Raw genomic sequence first — 27,076 nt, 5'->3', positions numbered from 1 at the left:
AGCACCTTTAACTTCTTTTAATCCTGCTAGAGACATAAATTGGATCCATGGTTGATCCTAGGAGAGGTAGATTTCTCTTTGGACACCTTGTCAGAGAACTTGCAGCCATTCTCAAATAATGTGATTTAATAAAACAAAATCTCATATAGTAATGTCTGGTATTTGACATGAGAGTCCGAAGGCCCTACAGAGTAGTCCCAATACAGTACCTCAAAGGCTGCAAGGCACTTAAACTTGAGCAAAGGAGGAATAATGTGAAATAGATTCATGAAATTTTAGTTTGCTGGCAATATAGATATTGTTTTAGATATTTTTTCCACAAGCCAAGGAGATATATTGATTGGGGAGTCATTACCAAAAGAAAAACACCAAAAATGGCTATGTGTTCTTATTATGTATAAACAGTAGTTTTTCAAGAAAATGCTCCTAGCTCTTAAAAGTTTTCAAACTCCATGTGGTAAGTAATTAAACAGAGCAAGGATCCTAATATTTGAATTGCTGAGCACTTTTAGGAACCTGTCATGTTTAACTCTACCTATATATAAGCTTCTTCTTTTTTTGTTATAAGTTAATGTCTCTCGAGGAAAATTGGAATTTTTTTTGTCTTCATGTTTTTATGTCAATAATAGGTAATAATTACAACACTGTATGCAAAAATTAAAAACATTGTTGCCCCTCAGTCCAAAAAAACTTGGTGTCTCCTACAAGACACCTTACTGTGTTCCTTCCAGCATCCTATTGAGGAACTCAAGATAGATTAAATATGTTTAGCGAATAAATTATTTCTGGAAATTTGGCTTCATGTCCAGATAATACAGTTTACAACGCAATGTTTTTAGTATCATTGCCCTTAGCCATCAAACCATGTTTCAATTGTATGCATGCAGTTTGCAGGCTTGAGAGCATCTGCGATACTATACTGGAGAAGTAAAAATTAAATACATCTGCCTGATAGATGGAGTGCCCATAAAAAAAAAAAAAAATTGCCTTAGTGACTAGATCCAAGATAACTTAATGAGATGTCTGATGAACACTGATTATGTGTCATTCCTAACTGTGTGTTTCATTTTTTTCTACAGAAACCGGGAATGGACCTCGCTGATGCCTATGTCACATTTGTGCGTCACTCTCAGGATGTCCTTCGTGATAAGGTCAATGAGGAGATATATATAGAAAGGTTATTTGATGTAAGTAAATGCCTTCTCCTCCTTGGTCAGCAAGGGGGAGATGCCCCAAAATGTGACAAAATAAAAGACAGGGGGATAAGTCACATTTTGAACAAAAAAAGTGATCTTCTTACAAACCTTTCTTTTTCCCCTCTAACTTTCTGCTTTAAATCTGTACTCTGGTGTACTGTGTCTTGGTCTGTGTCTGATACTAATCACTGGGTGGGGCTTTGTGGATACAAGAAAAAGCTTACTGTATGTTCTATATGTAAGGCCTATTGCTTATGTGTTTTCTTAATTTGTGTTACTTGCCTATTATTGCTTTCCAATCTTCCTTCTGTCAAATACCTAAAAAAAAATAAAATATCTCCAACTTTTTACCCACGAGATCAAATTGATATGTCCATAGGATAAGTTTAATAAAATGCAAGGATAAAAAAAAAGTTAACTAATATAGATCTATTTCAGAATTTGAAAAAGTATCACAAAATCATTTTAACAAATGTTACAAAAATATATTTCAAATAACCCCCAAATAAGTATCAATAAAAACTGTAAAGATTTTTTTAAATGTATTTCACAAAATGTCTATAAATCATGTTTATGGCCCAGTTTGTCCTCTGCGTGATCTTACTGTCCTTGCTTTCTACAGACCATACAGAGATGATTAAGAGTTGGAAATGCTTTTAATAGCATGGTCTAAGTAAGCAAATGTGGGCAGATTAAAGTACACATAGACAACCTGTGGCCCTAAAGATAAAGTAGTGCCTCATGTCCTCTATTGCTTAGACTTATAGTCTCCCAAATTATCTTAAGAGAGGTACATAGTAGTAGGGTCTTCAGCGCCTTAGAGGTGTATTTGAGATACTCTTCTAGGGTGGTCTCAAGCCCCCTGAAATATGAAGGTAGTACTAAAGATGGAGCAAACTGAGACATGATAGCATATTATGCTACAGCAATTCTACACTAATATCATCATGGTACTGTAGATGGAGATATCTCACTGTATAAATAAATAGATGATAGGCTTGAGTGTATCTTTGACAATTGAGCCCAGGATCTTTAAGCTAGGCTTATAAAACTGTATAAATATTAACCAATAGAAAAATTAGGTATTAAATATTTTCGTGATATTCATGGTTTAGTATGAACTGTGTATATAGTAACCAAATAAAAAAAAAATAGGTATTAAATATTTTTATTATATTCATGGTTTAGTATGAAAATAATACATATGTGGCATGTATATTTTCATTATGTAGGAAGTTAGAAGTCAGAATATTTTGTGTTAATGTTCCTGTCGCCTTGAATGTGTTACACATGTTGTATTCCTGTCTGTAATAGTGTTCTGCCAGGGCTACGACCACTAAATGCGTCTTTAACTAGGTCTTGTGTGTAGCATGTGTCTCTGTACCTGGCACTTTCTCTTCTATCACACTTGTCATGTGTATCTTCTGGCCCGGTCATGCATTGTTTCGCTTACTTTGCTTTCTCATTCGCTTTCACGATGTGCTTCAAACTTTTTTCTTTTCCAATCAAAACTCTTTTTTTTTTTACTTTTATCTTTTTATGTGTGCTTTTTATTTATTTTTTCTCTTTGCATTTCTTTCCTTAAAACGATCTGTCCTTTATAATTTTTCACTCTCTCACTGACGTCTTCCTAATTGAAATGGAACTTATCTCTCATGTCAAAAGTTTTTTCACATTATGTCAAGCGGCATGATTTAGAGTCAAATAATCTTCCTGTGTACATCTACTAGCATGACCCACTGAGAATGCCTGCTACATGCATTCAGCATAAGGAGTGGTGCTCGTCGTCGCTCTATGCATGCATGCCCACCACAATTTTGAACTTAGGTGCCTGGAAATGAAAGTTTTGATAACCCATCCACTAGGCATCAAAATAAGATATAACCCACAAGGATGGCAGTCATTCTGCAAATTATCGCAACTGCTCTAATTTATTTGTGGGTTTTTCTTTTTGATGCCTATACTGCCTTTTCTATCCCTTATCTCTCCCTATAAACCTATTTATTTTTGTACCTTCATGTGACACCTTAAGGATAAGTAGTAATTGTGCTAAATGAACTTACCAAATAAATAAATATATATATATATATATATATATATATATATATATATATATGTATGTATATATATATATATATATATATATATATGTATATATATATGTATAAGTATATATATATATATATATATATATATATATATATATATATATATATATATATATTACAGAATTCCAAACCATAGTTTCAAATATATTTAACCATTGCAGCAGTTTCCAGAAATTGAATATCTTGGAATTAAAAAAAATTCCTCATTTGATTATTTTTTTTTACTAATAATTTTTACATACCTCATCAAACTATGACTGTACCTTAATAAGATAATTTAAAACTACTATCTTAAACATCAAGAAAAAAAATATAAAACAATAGAAAGACGCAAGATTTCCCCCCCCCCCCTGTTTTTGGCTTGAGCAGGCTAATTTGATATATCACACTAATTAATTCCAAACATAAAAAAAATTATTCCAGTAGGAAATACGGTACAGATTGCATAATTCCTCATTCATAAAAATATCATTGTATCATTGGATAGTTTTCCTTACAAAAATTCCCTTTTGTACCCTTGTTTACGTTATTCCTTTTTATTTAAATATTTATTTTTTTTCCAAAATTTACTTTTCCTTGTCTTTTTATTTATGCCTCTTGTCTTCCCCATTTAGAAAAGGCTGGATGATAATAATTCTGTCATGTGCCTGAGAATTTTTGAGGTAATTTTTGTTTTTAATCATCTAATTTTTTTTAACCATTTCATTTTTTCACCATTCATTTTAGCACCATCGACGTGTTTTATCAATATTATTATTATTATTTTTGACAAAACTGAAAATGATTGCCACTTTTAGTGGTTATTGTCTATTTTAAAGTATTATTTCTATATTTATATCTCAGGTCTATCATCTCTTCCGGTGATTTACCATGTTTTTTGTAATAATTTATACAACAATAATAATAATAATGATATTTGCTCAGGTGCTTAAAAAAAAGAGTTAATCCTCAAGATGTTCTTTTAATCCACTGCTGTTATGTATTCTGTACTCAATGGTTTCATTAATGTGATCTGGGTCAAGGGACTGGCTGCTTAGTTCTGAAGAGAAAATGACATTTTGTAACCTTCACAGAACGAGGTTTCCACGTCTCGCTATAGCTCATTTTTCTGAATTTTAGAATTTGAATGCGGCATTAAATTCTATCTTATTGATATTTTATTGATGTAACAAAAATAATAGCAGATTTTCAAAGCTTTTTTATGAGGGAAAAACATTGTGTGATTTCTAGGATGTAACTCCTGAGTCCCCACTGAGCAGCCATGGCGCTGTTTGGAATAGGGCTGAGCTGCAGTACCAGGTACAGCCACACATACAGATGAGCTACTGTGCCTAAATAAACATTAAGGGGTCTTAATCCCCTACGTACTGCTGATTGGTGTGATCCCAGGGGGTCTGACCACCAACGATTTAAAATTTTTGACTTATCATTAACATAAGCCATCAATGTTTTTTCCCAGGAAAAAAGTTTGGAGGTTTAATGTTTTATTAAATTTGATAGCATATTTAACAATGTATTGTTAATTGCTATCAATTTGAAATCAGATTATAGACTTTTTTTATGTTTTTACTTTTTTATCAATATGCATACTGTAAATAAGTTTATGTCTGGTGATAATCCCACTGAGCTGCCCATAGGGTACATATTTTAGCAAGACCAGATTGGTGTGATCCCAGGGGGTCTAACCCCCACCAATTTTATATTTTTGGCCTATTCTAAGCATTGGCCATCAATATTTTTGGAGCTTTAATGTTTAATTATATTTAATAGCCTATTTAAAGCGGTTTTCCACATTCTGACAACTGATGACCTATCCACCGGATAGGTCATCAGTATATGATCGGTGCATGTCCGACATCCGGACCACCTCTGATCCGCCAATCTGGCTGCTTCCGGCCACCAGACGATATTGCCGGAATCAGATGACTCCAGTCAAAAAATATCAGCTGATCTGCAGTACTGCAGCTCTGCTCTTATTCAAGTGAATAGGAGCAGAGCTGCAGTTCTGCCGAACGGCCGCTATGCAGTGGTCGGAGCCATCTGCTTCCGGCTCCAACTACTGCATACCGTTCCAAACATCCAGTGCTCGGATGTAGCCAGAGTGGCGGATCGGTGCGGGGTCTGGGCGTCGTACATTGCACCGATCATATACTGATGACGTATCCGGTGGATAGGTCATCAGTTGTCAGAGCATGGAGAACCCCTTTAACAATGTATCGTTAATTGCTATTATTTTTAAATCAGATTATAGACTTTTTTATGTTTTTGCTTTTTTTATCAATATGCATATTATAAATTATTTTATGTCTGGTGATAATTCCACTGAACTACGCATATGGTACAAATTTTAACAGGATCAGGAACCAATTACCGTATTTTTCAGACTATAGGACGCCGTTTTCTTCCAAGAAAATGTATTCTAATCTTGTGCTGCATCCTATAGCCTGGAGGTAGACAGCTGTCAGTCTATGAAAAAGCAGAGAAACTGAGCTCAGAGCTTCAAAGGTCCTTGCAGTGCAGTGTAATGGAAGCAGCATGTCCTGTGCTGTGTGTAAAAGATCTCTGTGTTATCTGCTCACTGAACAGTCACATTACACACAGAATTCTGTCAAATTTGACTGTTCAGTGAGCAAATAACACAGACATTTGTACACACAGCACAGTAAATCTGTGCAGGTCCTGATCTGCAAGGACCATCTAGCCACGCCCCCTCCTATGTACAGCCTCAAGAAGCGCAGATTCAACACCATTGACCCTTGTTTCTCCACACCTCTGATGTCTGGTGAGTTCAGGGGAGGGTGAGAGCACTATAGCTGCCAATATCTTGTATTTCTGTGGCTGGCATTGTATTGGGGGCACTGTGGTACCCTATTGTCTGAATATTACCCAGGAAATGTACAGTTAAGGGCAAAACTTTTTTCTCTCCTCTTTTATGCTACAAATTGTGTGTCTTATTGCCCAGTGCGTCCTATAGTCTGAAAAATACGGTAGATTGTTTCCCTGCCCTAAGATTCCATCACAAGGTCACTGACCCCCTTATGGCTGGAATTACACATGCGGTTTTTGATGCAGTTTTTGAGCCAAAGCTAGAAGTGGATTCAATAGGAAGGAAACATATAAGTCTTTCCTTTGTCCTTTCTCTTCCTTTTGGATCCACCACTGGCTTTTGGCTCCAAAAACAGCAACTTACTGTATATTGTTTGATTATTGAGTTCAATGTATAATCTGTATACATTAAGCTCTCAAGCTTGAAGTCTTTGATCTCGGACCACCACTGATTTCCAGAATAAATGGGCTTTAAAGGGAGCCTCAACCCTTTTGGCACTACTCAAAAATTTCTATTACTAGAAATCTGACAAAAGTCCAGGCAAACTGCTATTATATTCAATGGCCATTATGTCAAATTCTCAGTAACAAAAATCTCTGAGCCGTGTCTACAGATTTTAAGCTTCTTATAAAGCCCTTTCATTCTGGAAAATATTGGTGGTCTGAGATCTTAGACCTCCCCAATGTGATGTGCTCATGTGGCTATGCTAAATTTCAGATTGATTTGACTGGATTTCTCCTTTAATGGGGTACCTACATTAGGATAACTCCTGTCCGTGTGTATTACTAGGGCATATGGAAATCACAGAGCGGGTCCCCTGTTAAAGGAGTTTTCCAGGTAATAACATGTTTTTGCTTATTTAAATGTAAAAAAAAGAGTTACTTACATATAGATGGCCGCTCCGGCAGCCAGATGCACTGTTCCACTCCATTCCCTGTAATCAGCACCAGTCACGTGATTACATAAGCTCCGCCTCTTCATTGGTAGCCAGTGGTACCAACCACCCTTCTCTGTGCTAAACATTCCACCAGTTGCCGACACGTCAGACCATGTTAAATACATCTTCCTGCTTGCGAGTGGCAAGATGTAGAGGAGGAGAGCAAGGGGTTTGGGCTGCACATAATGTAATTGACCCAACCATTTGAATGCCCTTTGAAAGAAGAACGGTTGATCACGTGACTGGCGCTGATAACGGTGGAATGGGGCAGAATGGTGCATCTGACTGCCGGAGCAGCCATCTATATATTAGTAACTCTCTCTTTACATATTTAAATGAGCAGAAACATGTAACTACCTGGAAAACCTCTTTAGGACACTACTGTACAAGTCAGATTGAAAGACTGCTACAAAGACCGTCTCCCACCCTGGAGGACTCTAAATAATACCCCATTTGATTGGTCTCCATGTAATACCACATTTCTCCTGCAGTGGCTGCTCCAGGAAAAATTTGCCGCCACCCCCAACTGCTCTTGATGATGACAACAGAACGGCAAAGGTTCTCATTCAGAGAAGGGGTTGTACAGATTGGACAACCCTTTAATTTTTTTGAAGTATACTTCAGGGGACCTGAAAATGACCAACAAGATTCATAATATTGCAACATTTTGGTTGGTTGATTACTAGTAGTAGTATTTGGGCATCTACCTATGGCACTATCAAGCCACAAGAAGCCACAAAGAAAGGAATTAGCTGACCAAAGTGCTGGACAACTTAACACATCTGCTTGGGTATCTAGAGGTGTAATAAGTCTAGGGAAATATCTAAGTTTATCTGATATTTGTTGACCCACTTTTTACGATTACGATTAATCTTCACCTCAACATTTTTTTAATTCTTCTTTTTACCACAATGCTTTGTTTTTTCTGTAAGGTGAATTACGTAGAATATATTTGATTTAAGAAATCAAATGATCAAGGGAGACACCAGTTAATACAGATAAAGAAAACTGATTATTATTTTGTCTGCATGTATGTCTTCAAGATGCAGCCCAAGGAAAATATGAGGATTACAACAGATGTGCTTAGTGACGGCTCATCTGCTTAAGTCTAGCAGTCCCCAAGATCGGTGATTAAAAAGCCATCTCTAAGTTTAATGAAAAACACTATCCTGATAATAATACTGTGTGCTTTGATAGCTTTCTTGCAGAATCCTTGTCAAGGCAAATCAGACTGAGGAAACATTTGACTGAAGATGATACAGGGATTATATGGGTCAATTATATGCTTAATCTGTCTGGTAGGGATTAAACAGTTATATATTGCCTCTGAGTATTTGGCTTGTCCTTGGCAGTTATCAGATCACGCTGGTTGTGCTTACTATAAAGTCTAGTAAGAACTTAATCATGTAGTGATAGGGTCCGGATGGAGTTGAGCTGAAGTGTAGCAACTGGTATGTTGCTTTTTTAGGCATTGGTCACGTACCATTTGGCCGTCCAATGCATCTCACCCAGCTATAACCTGATTTTCATCTTCAATTTTATGGCATGAAGAGAGGTTGTCTCTTTACCTACCCCAAACATATCTAAAGGGGATGGAAATTCTGGGTTTGTTTTCTATGCTTTGCCAAGTGGTATCATGGTATTGTATCTCTCCTAATAGCATATTCATATAGGGATGTCATTAACCGCAAGCCTTGGCACTATAGACCAGACATGATCAACTTGATCTAATAATGTTTTCTTCCTACTCAATTTCCCACAGGCTACAAAACAGTTTACCCATGGTGAACACGCAACAGTTAGATATATGTGCCCAGTCGCTGGATGGAGCAAGGGTTTGCGTTCAGTTGGTTGTGCCTGCCCCTCAAAGTAATACAAATCCCCATATGTTAATGTTCATACATAGATTAGTAGTTCAGTGGCCCAATAATCAGTCTGCTCCATAGTATGTATGCCTATTATTATTATTATTGAAACTTTATTATTAACTCTTGCCAATGGCACACCCCCTACACCCAGCACCTGGAGTACATGCCCTACCATCCTCTCCCTAGCCACACCCCTGGCCCTGTGCCCAGGATGCCAGTTCAATTAGATTACAAAATATTAACTAACAATGCATCTGAGATTAATTAACTTTAATTTACCCAAATTTGCACATTTATATAGAATTATTATAGATAAATTATTATCCTTCAGATAGGCCATATGTCCTGAAGATGGGAAGGATTGGTACCGAATATAAATCTGTTGTACCCATCTAACAGGCTTTTTTACTGGTGTAGGGACCCAATTCGTCCATCTGATAAATGTGAACTCATCCTTAGTATTTTTTGGGAATAAATAATTCACAATTTGTAGACCATGATGGTCCGTCACGTGTCTTCTAGGATCCAAGTATGCATGGTCACGAAAGAAGTGAGAAGGGAGTACATATCATAGAGGCAGACTATGCAGTGGCTATAAAGCCCTTGGAGAGGGGGGTCCCAGCCCAATTTTGTCCCTTTCTGTTTGCTACTGTGCATCAAAAACCTGTAAAGGACTAACCACTGCAGAGCAATTGCATAGCAAATAGCAAACAATAAAGTGGGGAATTTGCCCAAGGGTCATGAAAAGGGAATGGACAGGAAAACAAACACCAGGTCCTTCTGTCCTGGATGGCAAAACCTTGCACCATAATCCGGCCAGTTCTTCTCTTTGCTGTGGTGTCCTCTCTTTTCTATAGAATCAACATTTTATTCTGCGATGTCATATAAATTCGCTATATTTTTTCATTTAACTCTTGTTGTGCTTTAAAACTGGAATCCTTCCCGGGACGGTTAGATTTCCAAGTGAGCTTTTTGGTTGTGCGAATGAATCGCAACATTTTGTTCGGCTGCCGTTATGTCATCTGCACAGCTGTATATGAGCTTTTATTCTAGGTTGTGCATTTTTCTATTTAAAATGAGAGATTTGCACACTATTCTATTGCACAGTATTTAACTCCCTTAATAGCAAAATGTTTAATATATTCCCAGGTTTTAGATCTTTAGAGGATTTCGGCCTCTTTAGCAGAGTTTTACAGAGACAGCTTTACATGCAGTGATAGATATTTGCTGAAGACAGTTAATTTGTTTTGTATCCTTCTCTGAGAAGATTGTTTCCTAATCATTCCGAGAAGCCAAACTGATTGCTCTGAAAATGCTAAGGTCACCTCAGTCTTACGAAACTGATCAGCATGACATGCTGCTCGCTAGTATTAAACGGCACAGAGATTAACTGCTAGCAGGGAGCGATATAAACTCCACTGGGCTGGTGCGAGAAAGGCCAGGATTGCCTATGAGGAGTGATCAGGTATTGAAGAAAACGAGATGCATGACATTTTACTGACGGATTGACTAATATACAGTGCAATGCAAAAGTATTCACCCCCTAAAAAATTATACAAATTCGTCTGGATTATAAATAACCCTGACACAGATTGTTCCAGTCAATATTACAAACAGTATGCTCTTCAAATAAACTTTTAAATTTACAATAAATAATCTCTTAGCAGTTTTTGTTTTTTTCTTAAATAAAATTAACTGAAAAATGTTGCTTGGATAAGTATTCAACCCCTTAAGTCTAGTACTTGGTAACTTTTTAGGGGCTGTATATATTTGCAAGACGCTTTATATCAACAATGCACTTGACTGATATTTTCTAACATTCTCACTAGGTCAGCTTCCAGTATATATTATTATTCATATTATTATTAATATTATTTCCTATTATTATCTTGCCTAATATTTGTCAATTGAAACTCCGTACTGTTTATGTGGCCTACGCTTAATAGTAATAAATACTGGGCAAATGTATCAAAATGATGTCAAAGATTCTGGAAAAACAATTGGTGTCTAGGAAATTATATCAAATTCTATTTTGGAAATGAGAGATTACTTTTCTAGAAAACATGGGGCGTGAAACCAAATAGTTTTGGTCCTAAATGAGCAGACACATTTTAGGGATTTGCCGAATTTGGTGGCTTAACGGACCCAACTTATTGGTTAGTTGGGCTACTAAAATAATTTTTGTGATACATAGGGCATACTTTTTTTATAGCATTTTTTTTTCTATTTGTGTTTAACTGGAGGTAAATTGTACAAAAAGTCAAACAAATATATACATTTTTTACTTCACGGTATAAAAAGGTTCACTATTTTCTTTCGGTCATTTTGATGTATTATATGTCCTGTATATTATGTGTACAGACTCTGGTGAACAAGGCATTTCTGGTGACGGTTTGGGTTGGTGCGATGTGACTTGTATTTCAGATTGTTGCTAGGTGCTACAATCAGTGTCAAATTAGATATCACATTTAGGTTGAAACATCGAACAGAATTTAGGGATGACCGTCTGGGCCACTTTGAATATGATTATAACCTGTTCTCCAAGTCAGTACATGACCTCAGAGAAGTTATTACTGGTCTTTCTCCAAGTACAGAAAATGCCTGATGGCCACATGGTGGAAATGCCATTATATTTGGACAGCTGAATTAAAATTTTTGGCCAGTTGTGAAAATAAATTATGGCCAACACTACTTACACCATTCAGCCATAACATTAAAAAAAACCTGCCAAATATTGTGTAGATCCCGCGCGTGCCTTAATACTGCTCTTACCCTTTCAGTCATTAACTTCTCTAGCTGGTGTCCTTTGGTATCTGACAGCAAGATGTTAGAGGACATCATTTAAGTCCTGTAAGTTGTGAGGTGCGGCCTCCATGATTTGGACTTGTTTTTCCAGCACATCCCACATTCCGTCTGGGTTGAGATCTGGGGAATTTGGAGGCCAAGACAACACCTTGAACTCTTTGTCATGTTCCTTCAACTATTCCTGAACAATTTTTGCGGTGTGGCAGGGGCATTATCCTGCTGAAAGAGGCCAATGCCATTAGGGAAAACAGTTGCCATGAAGGGGTGTAGTTGGTCCGCTACAATATTTAGGAAGGTGGTACATGTCAAAGTAACATCCAAATGAATTCCAGGACACAAGGCAAGAGAACATTGCCCTGAGCATCACACTTCCTCCGCAATCTTGTCTTCTTCCCATAGTGCATCCCAATGCCATCTCTTTCCTAGGTAAGCAACACACACGCACCCAGCCATCCACATGATGTAAAAGAAAACGTGATTCATCAGACCAGGCCACCATTTACTGTTGCTCCATGGTCCAGTTCTGCTCATGTGCCCATTGTAGGAACTCTCAAGGGTGGACAGGGGTCAGTATGGGCACGCTGACTGGTCTGTGGATACGCAGCCCCAACCGTAGAAGCTGTGATGCACTGTGTGTTCTGACACCTTTATATTATGGCCAGTAGTATTTTTTTTCCGCAATTTGTGCTACAGTAGCTCTTCTGTGGGATGGGACCCTCAATGAGATTTTTGGAGATGCTCTGACCCAGTTATCACAATTTGGCTCTTGTCATAGTCGCTCAGATTCTTACACTTGTACATTTTTCCGGCTTCCAACACATCAACTTCAAGAACGGACTGTTCACTTGCTGCCTAATATATCCCACCCCTTGTCAGACGCCATTGTAATGAAGTAATCAATTCACTTCACCTGTCAGTGCTTTTAATGTTATGGCTGAACTATGTATGCTTTGCAGTGTAAGAATTATGTAATCTCTGCACAGAAATCAGAGACAGGTTATTTAAATGAAAAAATTAATAAAAATCTCCACCTCCTCTTTGATCAGAAGTAGGTAATTTGTGTCTCTCTAGTTCCTACAAAGGAAAGGTCTGACGGAAGCCATGAATGGAAGGGTGACGCTGATGTGAACAGGCCCTTAGATACATGGTGTTGATGACATCAGATACAGTATGATAACGATGGTGATGATGTATTATCGGATATATGATGATGATGATGATGACTTATCAGATACATGGCGATGATGATGATGATGACTTAGCTATGTGGTGATGATGGTTTATCAGATACATGATGATGATGACTTATTAGATAGATGATGATGATGATGATGATGATGACTTATCAGATACATGATGATGATGACTTATCAGATACATGATGGTGATGAAGATGACTTATCAGATACACGTTGGTGATGATGACTTATCAGATACATGATGATGATGATGATGATGATGATGATGACATGATGATGATAATTGGTCAGATGATGATTATGACGACTGGTTAAATAAATGATGATGACGACTTGTTAGATATATAATGATGGTTAGAAATTGTCAGATACATGATTAACTTTAGACAATGACTGGTCAGACATATGATGATTTTGATGATGATGAAAACTTCTCAGAAAAAATATTCATGATGACTGGTTAGATATATGATGATGATGATGATGATGATGATGATGATGATGATGACTTTTCAGAAACATGATGATGATGACTGGTTAGATATATGATAAGGACTTGTGAGATAAATAATAATGAGGACTTATGATGATGATGATGACCTGTCAGATGCATAATGATTGTGACTGGTCAAATATATGATTATGATGTGTCAGATACACGATGATGATGATGATGAGGACTTGTTAGATACATGATAGTGATCAACTTTTATATACCAGATGATGATGATGAAGAAGATGAAGATATTGACTTGTTAGATACATGATGATAACTTTTTAGATATATGATGATGAAAATGATGATGATGATGATGATGATGATGATTATGGCTTGTCAGATACATGATAGTGATGACTTTTCAGATACAATATGATGATGACTCATTAATACATGATGATGATGATGATAACTTTATCAGATACCTAATGATGATGATTCTTAAGATACTTCATCAGTTACATGATTGTGATGATAACTTTCAGATACATGATGATGATGACAACTGCTCAGATATATGATGATGATGATGATGACAACTGCTCAGATATATGATGATGATGATGATGATGATGATGATGACAACTGCTCAGATATATGACGATGATGAGGGCTTGTCAGATATACGATAGGGATGACTTATCAGATACATGATGATGATGACGATGATGACTGGCCAGATATATGATGATGATGACTGGTCATATATATGATGATGAGGGGTCATCAGATATACGATAGGGATGACTTATCAGATACATGATGATGATGACGATGATGATGATGATGATGATGATGATGATGATGATGATGACTGGTCAGATATATGATGATGAGGGGTTGTGAGATATATGATAGTGATGACGTATCAAAAACTTGATGAAGATGACTCATCAGATACATGATGATGATGATGATGATGATGATGATGATGACTGGTCAGATACATGAGGATGATGATGATGATGATGTCTTGTCAGATACATGATGATGATGATGATGATGATGATGATGATGATGATGATGATGATGATGATGATGATGATGATGATGATGATGTTGATGACTGGTCAGATACATGATGATGATGACTGGTCAGATACATGATGATGATGATGATGACTTGTCAAATACATGATGATGATGATGATGATGATGATGATGACTGGTCAGATACATGATGATGATGATGATGATGATGATGACTGGTCAGATACATGATGATGATGATGATGATGATGATGGCTTGTCAGATACATGATGATGATGATGACTGGTCAGATACATAATAATGATGATGATGACTGGTCAGATACATGATGATGATGATGATGATGATGATGATGATGATGACTTGTCAGATACATGATGATGATGATGATGTTGATGACTGGTCAGATACATGATGATGATGATGATGATGATGACTGATCAGATACATGATGATGATGATGATGATGATGATGATGATGATGATGATGACGATGACTGGTCAGATATATGATGACGGGGACTTGTCAGATTAATAATGACATTTAATGTAACATCTCTTTGCAAATCATTTCGAATGATCAAATATCTATTGTACAAGCAACAAAACAATGGTCCACCGCAGCCATGACTAAACATTGTCGACTCATAACCATCTCCTGTTCTCCTCCGTTTCATGCTGAGTCAAAGTCTCTCGTTTTGTTTGCCTTCTGTAGCCCGACTCTCTAATTAAACGCGGACAGCTCTGTACAGTAATGCATGTTTTTAAATATATTGACATAATTAGCAGTTTTGGTGGAGGAAAAAAAAAGATGTGTTGCCTTGCGCTGTTTGAGGAAAGAAATAAACATATCGGCCTCGTGTATGTTAGAACGTCATCTGTTTGAATGGGGAGCGCAGCCCATAACATGTTGTTCCTTGTATAAAGGAGATATGGTGGCATTTGCCTGATTAACTTGCTTGACAAAAAGTGACAGCTGCTGTGGATGCATGTAGATAAGCCTTACAGTCTAGTTCCGCCTAAGTACATCTGTCAGCAAAACGGGAAGAATAGGGAATGCAAGGAGACAAATTGGTCCCAAAAGGCTGTCCATTCATTCTCACAGGTTTGCTCTATTCAAGCGCCCACCGAGAATCTCAAGTATTAGGCGGCTTATTCAATGTCATTCAGCTGTGAGAATGAACCTACAAGTGTTTAATTTTTTTCTTTTTTACTTCAGGCGGATAAAAGATTTGTGTTCTTTTTCCAAGCATTAATTGTAAGTCTAGCTGATCAACACTCACAATATTAACTCATTGTTAAATTGCTTATTAACCCACTGGGCCCTGAAACATTGTAAGAGCAAGAGGTCTCCCGCAAATCCTTGATTTTTGACGTTACTTGTTTTGTTGACTTGAAAGAAAACATGTTTATCAAAAGGCAAAAACTTAGCTTGAGTTGAGAATCCCGAAACCTACCCCTGTGTTTTTTTGACCTTACATAGATGAAAGTCTTTGGTCAAGCCATTTTTATACAGGGCATAAGCAATCAATGGCCGCGTTATTCCTTACAATTTTCCCTAATTTATTTTTCTTCCTACAGGCCCCACAAATGTATCTATATATCAATTGTTCAAAAGTACATCACAACCTAGAATTACTTGTAGTAGCTGAAAGCAAGGTGCTATAGGGATCATGGAAAATGGGTCCGCAGTACAGATTGGCCCCATTACACTTCATTTAAACTAGACTTCCTTTTCTACAGTACCCCATCATTCGAATCAAAAGTGAGAAGAACCTACTAGTTTTTGAGCCGACCTTTTGTCCTGTACTTGATACAATGTGGGCATAAATAGAGACGTAACAATATGGAGTGCAGAGGTTTCACCCAGAACTTGTAGTCCAAGGGGACCAAATGGTCTTTGCCCCATAAAAAAAGAGCAGTGCTATAAATGACATGACATAATAGTTGGTGGCCCTCTTATAGATTTTTCCTTAGTGCCTAGGAGCTTCTAGTTACACTTCAGGAGAGTCACCGGTATGAAAGGGTGTGGCGGTGTAAACCAGCACTGAGAGGGTGCTCCATTATAGAGTTGTCAATATTTTCCAGGTTTTGTGTTATAGTTTTTAATATTGTGAAATATATAAATTCATGTCATAATAATCAAGACACATTGACTTCTCCCGGAAGAGGTTCTAGAAGAACCCCATATTTTGCTCTGTATAGTGCCCTGTATAAAATATAGAAGGATACTTTAAACGTTCAGTGCTTTCTCTGGACATCTGTGATCCTCCAAATCTAAGGGTATGCTCACACGCAGTAGCAAAATATGTCTGAAATTACGGAGCTGTTTTCGCCTGAAAACAGCTCCTGATTTTCATGGTTTTTTTGCGGCGTATTTTACGGACGTTGTTGGAGCTGTTTTTCAATGGAGTCAATGAAAAATGGCACCAAAAACGTCCCAAGAAGTGACATGCACTTCTTTGACGCGGGCGACATTTTACGCGCTGTCTTTTGACAGCGACGCGTAAAATTACACCTCGTGGGAACAGAACATCGTAAAACCCATTGAAAGCAATGAGTAGATGTTTGTAGGTGTAATGGAGCTGTTTTTTTTAGGCGTAATTCGAGGCGTAAAATGCCCGAATTATGTCTGAAAACAATGAGTGTGAACATACCCTAAGCGTTACATAGAGTTGACTGGATTAGACAATACCAGTGGCCATTGATATCTCCTAGTAAATCCAATAGAGAAGGTCAATGTTGGGTGATAACCTTTATTAATGTCTTGAAGTGGAAAATAACTTAATATGAAAACACTCTAACAACTATCTCGCCATTAGTTAATGTAGTTATTGCAATATATTTGCTTCATTATAGATTTCTATAATCCTTACTCCCTTATCATTCGAGAAAACGGGGGCTTTAAATGGCTTCCCAATATTTTCTCATTTTTGCCCATTCATGTATAACAGTGGCTCCTGTTAGCAAACAGAGACCCAGTATCACAATTCGGCTGCTTACAGACCCTCCTAAATTGGCAAACGTAATCTTTTCTTTAGAAGTGAAGCCTCGGCTTCCATCTCCAGAAACAAACATCTACAAGTCTCTTTGAGGCACAGTTTCCTATGTGGAGCAACAGGCAATTAAATTGCCATCAGTTTTTAAATGGTTCAATGCGAAGGGGATGCTGAGTGCAATGCGTTGTAGACCTGTTCAGCTAAAAGTAGGTATTAGACGGGATTTAATTACATAGGAAAGAAGACAAGCAATGCTAATTTGGTGAATTCTCATAATATTCTGCATAAGACCTTTGTTATGAGCCGGTTCCTACATAAGTGCCCTCTCCACTCACAAATACTGCAGACTTATAGCTCGGCTTTGTATACAACAAATTGCCTTGCCTATGTCAGGGTAGCTGTTGATCTGCTAAGATCCGTCTCTAAAGAAACATGGATCCAAAATTATCAGTCAGTGGGAAACTGAAAAATCTGATTCTGTATGGATTTGGTATCATGATTTAGTCAAGTCCAGATTTTTCCATTTTGTATGGAGTAAATATTCTAAATTAATCCAGAAATAGAAATCTGAAACAATTAGAATTATGTGCAATGGAAAAAAACAACAACATTTTACGTTATTTCTATAGATGTGTTGTAAAAAGGTATTTGCCCTTATTACAGATGTCAGCATTGTTGCATATTTATTCCACTATAATATAATATTAGAAAAAGGGACATGAGTCAACATATACCTAAGCTTTTGAATTATTACTGAATTGATTTAAAGGGAATCGGTCACCACTTTTGACCCTCCCCAACCACTTACACCACTAGATAGGTGAAGAGGATACAAGTTTAAATATAGCTCTGTTGGCGATCATTTTTCAAGCATAACCAGATAAATTATGTTTTAATCGCTCACGCTTCGTATGCTAATGAGATTACATGTTTCAGAAAGGCAGGGAAGTGACTTCTCCACTGTAAACCCTCCTCAACCAGTCCCCTTTGCATTTCAGTGACTTCAGTGACGGCTCTTAAGTGACACAGGAGACCACTAGAGCCATCACTCAAAAGCAAAGGGGAGGGGTTAGGGAGGGTTTACAGTCAAAATTTCAGGACACTTCCCTGCCTAGCAGGCACTTGGCATCTCATTAGAATATAGTGTGTGAGGGATTAAAACTTAATTTTCCTAATTAATTTAAAGTGTAGCTAAACTTTTAAAAAACATTTCACATGTCAAAGTGACATGTCAGAAATTTTGACTAGTGGACATTCGAGCACTGAGACCCCTGCCAATCGCAAAACAAAGCTAAAGAGATTCTAAGGTAAACGATGTGCCATTTCATTTCTAATCGGCTTTCGTCGGAAAGCCTAGCTAGTGGTGTATGGAGTCGTAGACTTTCTCTTGAGCCCGTACACTGCCATCTCGGCTTTCCGAAGAAAGCCAATCAGAAACGAAGTAACACAGCACTCATCCGAGCACTTCTGCCACTTAGTTTAAGCAATCGATGGGAGTCTAAGTGCTCGGATCCCCACCGATGAAAACTTCTGACACGTCACTATGACGTCTATTGTTTTTTAAAAGTTTAGTTACCCTTTAATAATTTCCTGCAATGATTGCACCAAACACTTCCTATAATTTGCCACCAGTCTTTTATATTGTTGATTCATATTTTAACTCACTATTCTTTGTGGAACTGTTTTCCTTAACACTGGGAGGTTTCCATGCATTTGTAAAATAATATCTAGTAGGACGTTCGCAAGGAAAATATTAAACTTTGCTACAATAAAATATGGTTATGTTTATTCAGTTCAATTTAATTTTATTTAGTCAGTTGGGTCATTGAATAACTTAGGGGGGGGGCAGTTACTTTTCACATTATTTGAATGACTGTTGGGTTGGTTTGGCCCCTAAATAAATACAGTAATATGAGATAAGTTCTGCAATGTGTTTACTCAGGTTTACTTTTTCTAATATTATATTTTGTTTCAAGATCACAAACCATTCAGTGTGACCAAAATGTAATAATTGCAATCATAATGGCAATGGAAAGTAGCGCTTCCATTTGCATTATCATCTATTTCAATGGTAATGATTCAGTTTGTTTCCGTTCCGTAAAGTTTCTGTTTCTTTCACGGAAAAAATAACGCTGTCGACAGCACTATTGTTTCCGTAAAAGAAAAATAGAAACTTTACAGAGCAGAAACAAACGGAAACATGCTGAAGCATTACCATTGAAATCAATGGTAATACAAACTGAAGCAATAGTTTCCGTTCGGCATTTCGTTCATGTGTTCCTCTGACGGAAACGTTGAACGGAACCCGAACGCTGATGTGAACAGGCCCTTACTCACAGCACCATATCTGCTATTTTTGATATTTGAGCATAGCTGTCATGTTTTAATTATACAGTTATTATGTTTCAATCTACAGATAAAATGTACATTATATGGCCAGCTTTAGATATAGACTATTGTACATTTGTGCCAAATAAAATGCATTGATAAATTAATTTTTCATTCATGGCTACTAACATTTAGCTTTTTGACTGGATTGCCCTTTCACTGTTGTGTGTACAGATGTAGCAGGACTGAGTGTTTTCACAATGCTTCGTTTGTTACACGTAGCAGAGATGTGTTTGTTATCCCAATGTACAACTGATGCAACACCAAAGGGTAAGTTAACGAACTTTTCACTGCTACTTCTCCAGTATTGATTCTAGAATCGTACATACATAGTCACCGTTTTTTGGCTTCGATGTCGTTACAAATAATGTAAGCAGGAGTGCTATTTTTTGTAAAGTTAGAGCGCTACACGAAAATCACGTTTTGTTTTTTTCTATAAACGTGCTGTACACACACTATGTACTGTGACAGTAGTGAGATCAAGTCAATTTCTTAGAAACAATTTAATTTTGTTATTTTAAACTTTTTAAGTAAGTTTAGCTGCAGTACAGTTATATGGTTATACATCTTTTCATTGAAAAGCAAACAATTACATAGATTAAAAAAAATCACAGTTTCTTTTTTACTACATTCCCATGCCCCAAAATTATTTGTTTTAATTTAATCCAATGCAATGGGAAGACAAGACATATTTCCCTTTATGATATTATATTTAAAGGGACAGTCCGGCCAAAACTAAACTTTTCCACGTGCTCCATTCTGGTATTCCATGTGTCAGTCTCTATCCTGTTATTTATCTCTATATATTAGGCTGGGATGGTTGTTTAGCAGCAGTGTGAATCCGGCTCGGTGACACGTTTTCTCTACTTGAGTCTATGGAGATCTATGTGTCACCCATCACAGGCTTCAGCTGTTCCTGTACCAGTCTAGTTTTTCACAGGGGGGACAGAAACTTCTATCATCCGCTACCACTGATACTTAGACACACACAGGTATAATGTAGAAGAATATAGTGCAGCCTCCCTGTCTTTATACGTATGGTTTCTCAGCTTATTTAGGATAATATAGAGAGATTGATAATCACAGTGTCCCCCAGCATGCAGAAATGGTATGGTCTTTAGCTGGTCATGTGATGCTGTGCTGAAGCATCATTTGATTGATAGCAAAGCAGAGAGGAAGAGAAAGCTGTGGAAATCTAAGTATTAAGATGGAGACTTTTTAAAGCACAGACAAGGCAGCAGTTCAAAAAGTAAGTACAATATATATAAAATAAGTGTGGAGTGTGGTATACTGTCAGGTGGGGAATGCAGACTTGGAAAGTTGTGTTACCACTGTAGGTCTTCTTGAAATAGCTTTAATAGGGTAATGCAGTATGCAGGTCTTTGTTGGGGAGGGGGTTTTGAGAAGCATAACATGGACGCACGTACATGACCACGCTCGTCAGTCACAGTTAGTAGGATTAGAACAAAGCCCTCTTAACCCCTTAACGCACCTTGATGTAAGTGCACATCAAGGTGCAGGTGGAGAAGTATGGAGCGTGCTCACATTAAATAAAGTTTTTAGCAGTGAAATAATTTTTTTTCAAAATTTAAATTTCAAAACACCCCTCTTCCCATTTTTCCTCTAAAGTAATGTAAAAAATAAAGAAATTGTTATCGCTGCGTCCGTAAAAGTCTGAACTATTGCAATATAGCATTATTTAATGCGCACGGTGAATGTCGTAAAAATAAAAATATATAAAACGCCAGAAATGCTGTTTTTTGGTCAACTTAGCGGTGAAAAACAATGTAATAAATAGTGATCACAAAGTCTTATGTATCAATAGAAACTTGTGCCGGAAAAAATAAGCTCTCACGCCTCTTAATCGACGAAAAAATAAAACAGTCATGGCTTTCTGAATATGGAAAAAATAATATATATTTTTTCTAACAAATAGGTTTTTATTTGTAAAAGGAATAAAACATAGAAACGATATAAATCTGGTATCGCCGTAATTGTGTTGACCAGCAGAATAAATGTAATTTGTCACTTTCACCGCATGATGAAAGACGTAAAAATGAAATCCAAAAGAAAAGAGGAATCGCAGCTTTTTCCAATTCAACTCTACGTAGAATTGTTTTTCAGTTTCCCAGTACATTATAAGTTACTTTAAATGGTGCCAATAGAAACTACGACTCCTCCCGCAAAACACAACTCCACTCCATTGACGGAAAAATAAAAAAGTTATTGCTCATAGAAGGCGGGGAGTGTGAAACGAAAATGAAAAAAAAAAATTACTTGGACTGTAAGGGATTAAAGTGCTAGCCATTGAGCCCCATATCAGTGCCACTGTGACTGTGCGACATTACCATAGTGCTTCCGTAATTGTGCCAACCGTATGCACCTGAACAATGACCCTTAACAGTGCTGGCGACTGTGTCACATTACCAAGGTGCTTCCATGATTGTGTAAGCAACTTTCCAAATAACTGCCAACCACAAGCCCCGGAACATTGACAGTCACATGCCCTTTAAAGAGGCTCTGTCACCAGATTTTGCAACCCCTATCTGCTATTACAGCAGATCGGCGCTGCAATGTAGATTACAGTAACGTTTTTATTTTTAAAAAACGAGCATTTTTGGCCAAGTTATGGCCATTTTTGTAGTTATGCAAATGAGGCTTGCAAAAGTACAACTGGGCGTGTTGAAAAGTAAAAGTACAACTGGGCGTGTATTATGTGCGTACACCGGGGCGTTTTTACTACTTTTACTAGCTGGGCGTTCTGATGAGAAGTATCATCCACTTCTCTTCAGAACGCCCAGCTTCTGGCAGTGCAGATCTGTGACGTCACTCACAGGTCCTGCATCGTGTCGGCCACATCGGCACCAGAGGCTACAGTTGATTCTGCAGCAGCATCAGCGTTTGCAGGTAAGTAGCTACATCGATTTACCTGCAAACGCTGATGCTGCTGCAGAATCATCTGTAGCCTCTGGTGCCGATGTGTCCTCGCTCGTCTGACACGATGCAGGACCTGTGAGTGACGTCACAGCGTGATCTCTCGAGAACACGGCTGTGTCTGCACTGCCAGAAGCTGGGCGTTGTGAAGAGAAGTGGATGATACTTCTCGGCAGAAAGCCCAGCTAGTAAAAGTAGTAAACACGCCCCGATGTACGCACATAATACACGCCCAGTTGTACTTTTACTTTTCAACACGCCCAGTTGTACTTTTGCAAGCCTCATTTGCATAAATACAAAAATGGTCATAACTTGGCCAAAAATGCTCGTTTTTTAAAAATAAAAATGTTACTGTAATCTACATTGCAGCGCCTATCTGCTGCAATAGCAGATAGGGGTTGCAAAATCTGGTGACAGAGCCTCTTTAACAGTGATGACCACTTGCCCCATTATCACTACAATCACATGTTCCCTGCACTTACCTTGGACATGCAGCGCTTCTCCCCCAGATTCTGGTCCCTGCTGCCTGTTCACTGCATCACCATTGTTATAATGTTAATGTACTGCTCCTCTGAATACTTTTATAGTTTCGGGGCACACTGCCTGGGATCTGGGACACTGACCTAGGATCCCCAGTGCTGTCAAAAGGGGTTTAAGCATTAGATTCCCACTGCATGTATGCCCATGAATAGGGCAGACTTATGATCAATTATGATAGCTTAGCTGCACGGTCTAAAGGGAGTCTGAGGTAGTCTGAAATCCACCTGCAGTTTCATCAGAGGCTTAGGATCCTGAAATTGCCCGATCCTGATGTTTTACACTGCAGCTCTTCTTGTTCAGATTGGCTACTGGGTATTAGCACAAGCCCTCCATTGAGTTCTCTAGGAAGTCAATGTTTGGAGTGAGAATTTCTATTACAGCAAGGATACGTTAGTGAGAAAGCACAAGGAACTTGTCAAAACAGGGGCAGACTGTAGATTATTGGGTAACAGCAACACAAATCCTTTATGTTCTAAATAGGTGCCACCATGTCCAAAAGCAATGCTGCTAAAACTAAAAGGATCACAGTATTTAGTAATATGGTCATCGGCAATACCTATTGGACTATATATATCCTTTTATTCTATTATATTTACCAATTATTTTTAAAAAACATAACTAAAACGGAGAAAGTTTTGGTGAATTTCCTCTCGTAGCAAATGTTTATAGTTAGAATGAAGTACAAATTTTTCCAACATTGTGACCAGTTCATTAGCAAGAAAGTAATTTCTTTGGTCCTTTAATGAATAGCTGTGAATTGTAAGGGTATGTACACACGTAAACTGCATTTACGTCTGAAATTACGGAGCTGTTTTCAGGAGAAAACAGCTCCGTAATTTCAGACGTAATTCCTCGTCTTCGTATTTTGCGAGGCGTCATTGACGGCCGTAATTTAGAGCTGTTCTTCATTGAATTCAATGAAAAACGGCTCAATTTACGTCCTTTGACGAGGCAGTCATTTAACGCGTCATCGTTTGACAGCTGTCAAACGACGACGCGTAAATGACAGGTCGTCGGCACAGTACGTCGGCAAACCCATTCAAATGAATGGGTAGATGTTTGCCGACGTATTGGAGCCGTATTTTCAGGCGTAAAACGAGGCATAATAAGCCTCGTTTACGCCTGAAAATAGGTTGTGTGAACCCAGCCTTATTCTTACTCGGTTTGTTTTGTAGGGTTTTCGTTTTGCTACTTGATTACAACATTTATATTACTGGTGTGTTGTGTATTTTGATGTTAATTTTGTTGTTCCAGTAATTTCCATTCATTTCCATAGTTTTTGGAGTAGAGAATTCAAGATTTTTAAACTTACAGGAAAATGAGAATACAGCAATAAAATATAAAAAAGTTTTCTGGCCTCTAAAAATCAAATCAAAACTAAAAAAGCAGAAAATGGATAAAAAAAAAATATCGAATATACTTACTTTTTAAATTTCACTTAATTATGTCACCGCTGCAGCCAATTGGCTAACGTGGTCACAGGACGCCAGACAAGTCACCACGCTGTTATTAGAACAGGAGATGGTAAGGGGACCTGTGCCACGGGAACAACGCTAAATTTATCAAGTAAATATATAAGATTTTTTTTTTGCACCTATTACATTTATCAGGACATTTTTAAATGGTGCTGTCCAGTGTATTCCCAGATGTAGGCAACTCTTTGCCTATATATGCCTATGTATATATACACTATATATCTGCCATACCATTTTGTATTTAGTTATATTGATAAAATTAGCTGAATCTAATTTTAGTACAATTGGGGCTGTTGGTTCCTGACATATACTGGCCCAATGTACGTCAAAAGAATACTTGGCTAACAAAGTCTATGGACAAGTCGGTGGATATGTTTGGATTTTCCTGGCGTAAACGCCAACCAGGTGGTGGACTTTTTAGAGGTTGAAAAAAAAAAACATTAAAACAAACAGTATTATAGAAGAGTCTGAACTTTGGGAATAGACTATAAGAGAATAAACTCTTTTCCCATTGTGTTAGAGCCCTACGTTCAGCGTATGCGCCAGGAAAGCTCCTGTATAACAAATGTATCCATAGGCCCACGTGCCCTTTTGGCATAGTCGGGCTGTTATGCATCGGTATACATTCTTTGCTGTATAGAATGGCATGGAAGACTATACTATTATATACAAAAGGATATAGTAAAGGAAACATATACAGTGCGGTATAATTTTTTTTTTACAATGAGTGCCAGAAACAGCATATTCCATTGTATGCTTCTACAGTGGTATACATTGAGTCTGCCATCGAATGGCTTAAACACTATGTGAACAGGCTCTAAGCCCCATATTGTAGCAATTACTTTTTTTTTTACGTCCATTTTTTCTTTTAAATGAAGACTATTCAAATTCGTTTTTACCACTGTTTAATGCTTGTTCTGTTTTTCTTTCACTCTTTTTTATTGTCCTTCCCCAATTGTGTAGATAATTTGATATTGAGAATTAACCTCAATTATTTGTGTAGCGTAGAGGATATGTAAACCTTGTATTAAACGCCTCTTGTGTACATAGGCATTCCGTATTATTCTGCTGTTTGCTCTGCAAACCCTAGATACATTCAATTAAGAAAAAAAAAAAAAGTTACAGCCTGAAAGGAGAATTTACAAACAAACCCTTATTTCCCAACAAAGAGCTCAGCCCTCTGAAAAAGTTTTGCCTGGTAATATCTGTCTCAGCTTTACAGAGATTTGAAATGCTTGGATTGGTTGGATTTGTGACGCCAGAACTGACACAGGGGTCACTCGTGTGAGTTACTATGGAAATTGAGTCATATCACCGATAGTTGTGTTCTCATGAGCATTAAAGCACGTAATAATAGACAAACAAGAGTGGTTAAAGCAAGCAGGTAGGATTACTTTGTCCTTTTGTCAGAAGCATAAAATGTCTTGTAGTCCGTTTTAAAGACTTCTCAACCCCCAGATCCACCCAAAAGTCACCTGCTGAGTCATTTTGTACACTTAATCTCTAGCCTCTTAACAAGAATTTCTTTGCTAATTTGAGGCAAATGTTTTTGGAAAAAAAAAATTTCCGGTAGATTCGAGAGAGTGAAATAACTAAGCAAACCCCTCCTTTAACGAAAGATGAAAATAAGAAGAATTGACCATACTAGAGTCTTACGAGACTCTAAAAAAAAATGAGAGGAAAAAAAAAGGCTTCCTCAAACATCCCCACCAGAACTTCCCTTGTAAAACTTGTCACTTCAGATTGCCATCAGCTCCTACAACAATAATGATTTCATGCTTATTGCTAATTGCAAGCACAGCTGAGGCACAGCGTGACACTCTTGCACAGTCTCAGGCCTTTATACCAGCTTCAATCTGTTGTGTAGCACTTGTTCACATACAAAAAAAACTACTAGCAAAGGCAGAAAGAGACAGAGTCCCAGGTTTCTTGTAATCCCTCAGCCTCCCCGCTGACATCCCAGCCCTATGAGCATTCCTGGTTTTGTCCCCCTCTTTTCAAAAGCTGAAGGGACTTTAATCTACAAGTATATAAGCTTCTGAATGAGGAATACAACAGCTTCAGGTGCATTAAGGCTCCGCGCTGCATCTGGTTTACACGATTCTGTTTGCAGCACCCCTGGGGTGTGCCGCCGCTTCCTGTAAAGTACGAGTGTGAACTGCAGGTTCATGGCAAAGAGCAAAAAGGTCATGTTTCGATTGAGACCTAACAAAATGAAACGGGGGGTTTGCAGATGTTATGGGGGTATGTGTAATGACACCACCTCCTTGGGAGTAATAGGCTCTCAGCACAGTTAATACAAAAATGTGC

The 27,076-nt window shown here is 37.7% G+C and overlaps 1 protein-coding gene across 16 annotated transcripts in view; it reads left to right on the top strand.

Moving 5' to 3' along the window:
* CADPS (calcium dependent secretion activator) overlaps positions 1-27,076 on the top strand; it is a 357,994-nt gene that overhangs the window by 313,022 nt on the left and 17,896 nt on the right. For 9 of the 16 annotated variants that reach the window (XM_075833972.1, XM_075833971.1, XM_075833969.1 and 6 more), the window contains one exon: positions 1,080-1,187. In XM_075833972.1, coding sequence (XP_075690087.1) covers positions 1,080-1,187 — 108 coding nt within the window. Of the gene's footprint in view, positions 1-1,079; positions 1,188-3,918; positions 3,967-27,076 lie in introns of all 16 variants that reach the window. The other 7 variants (XM_075833970.1, XM_075833961.1, XM_075833967.1 and 4 more) reach the window with 1 other exon arrangement.

The sequence above is a fragment of the Rhinoderma darwinii genome, chromosome 7 (assembly GCF_050947455.1).
Source record: "Rhinoderma darwinii isolate aRhiDar2 chromosome 7, aRhiDar2.hap1, whole genome shotgun sequence".
In the NCBI taxonomy this organism is placed as follows: Eukaryota; Metazoa; Chordata; class Amphibia; order Anura; family Rhinodermatidae; genus Rhinoderma; species Rhinoderma darwinii.
Note: the sequence above shows the minus strand (reverse complement) of the source record. Positions and strands in the feature narration are given on the sequence as shown.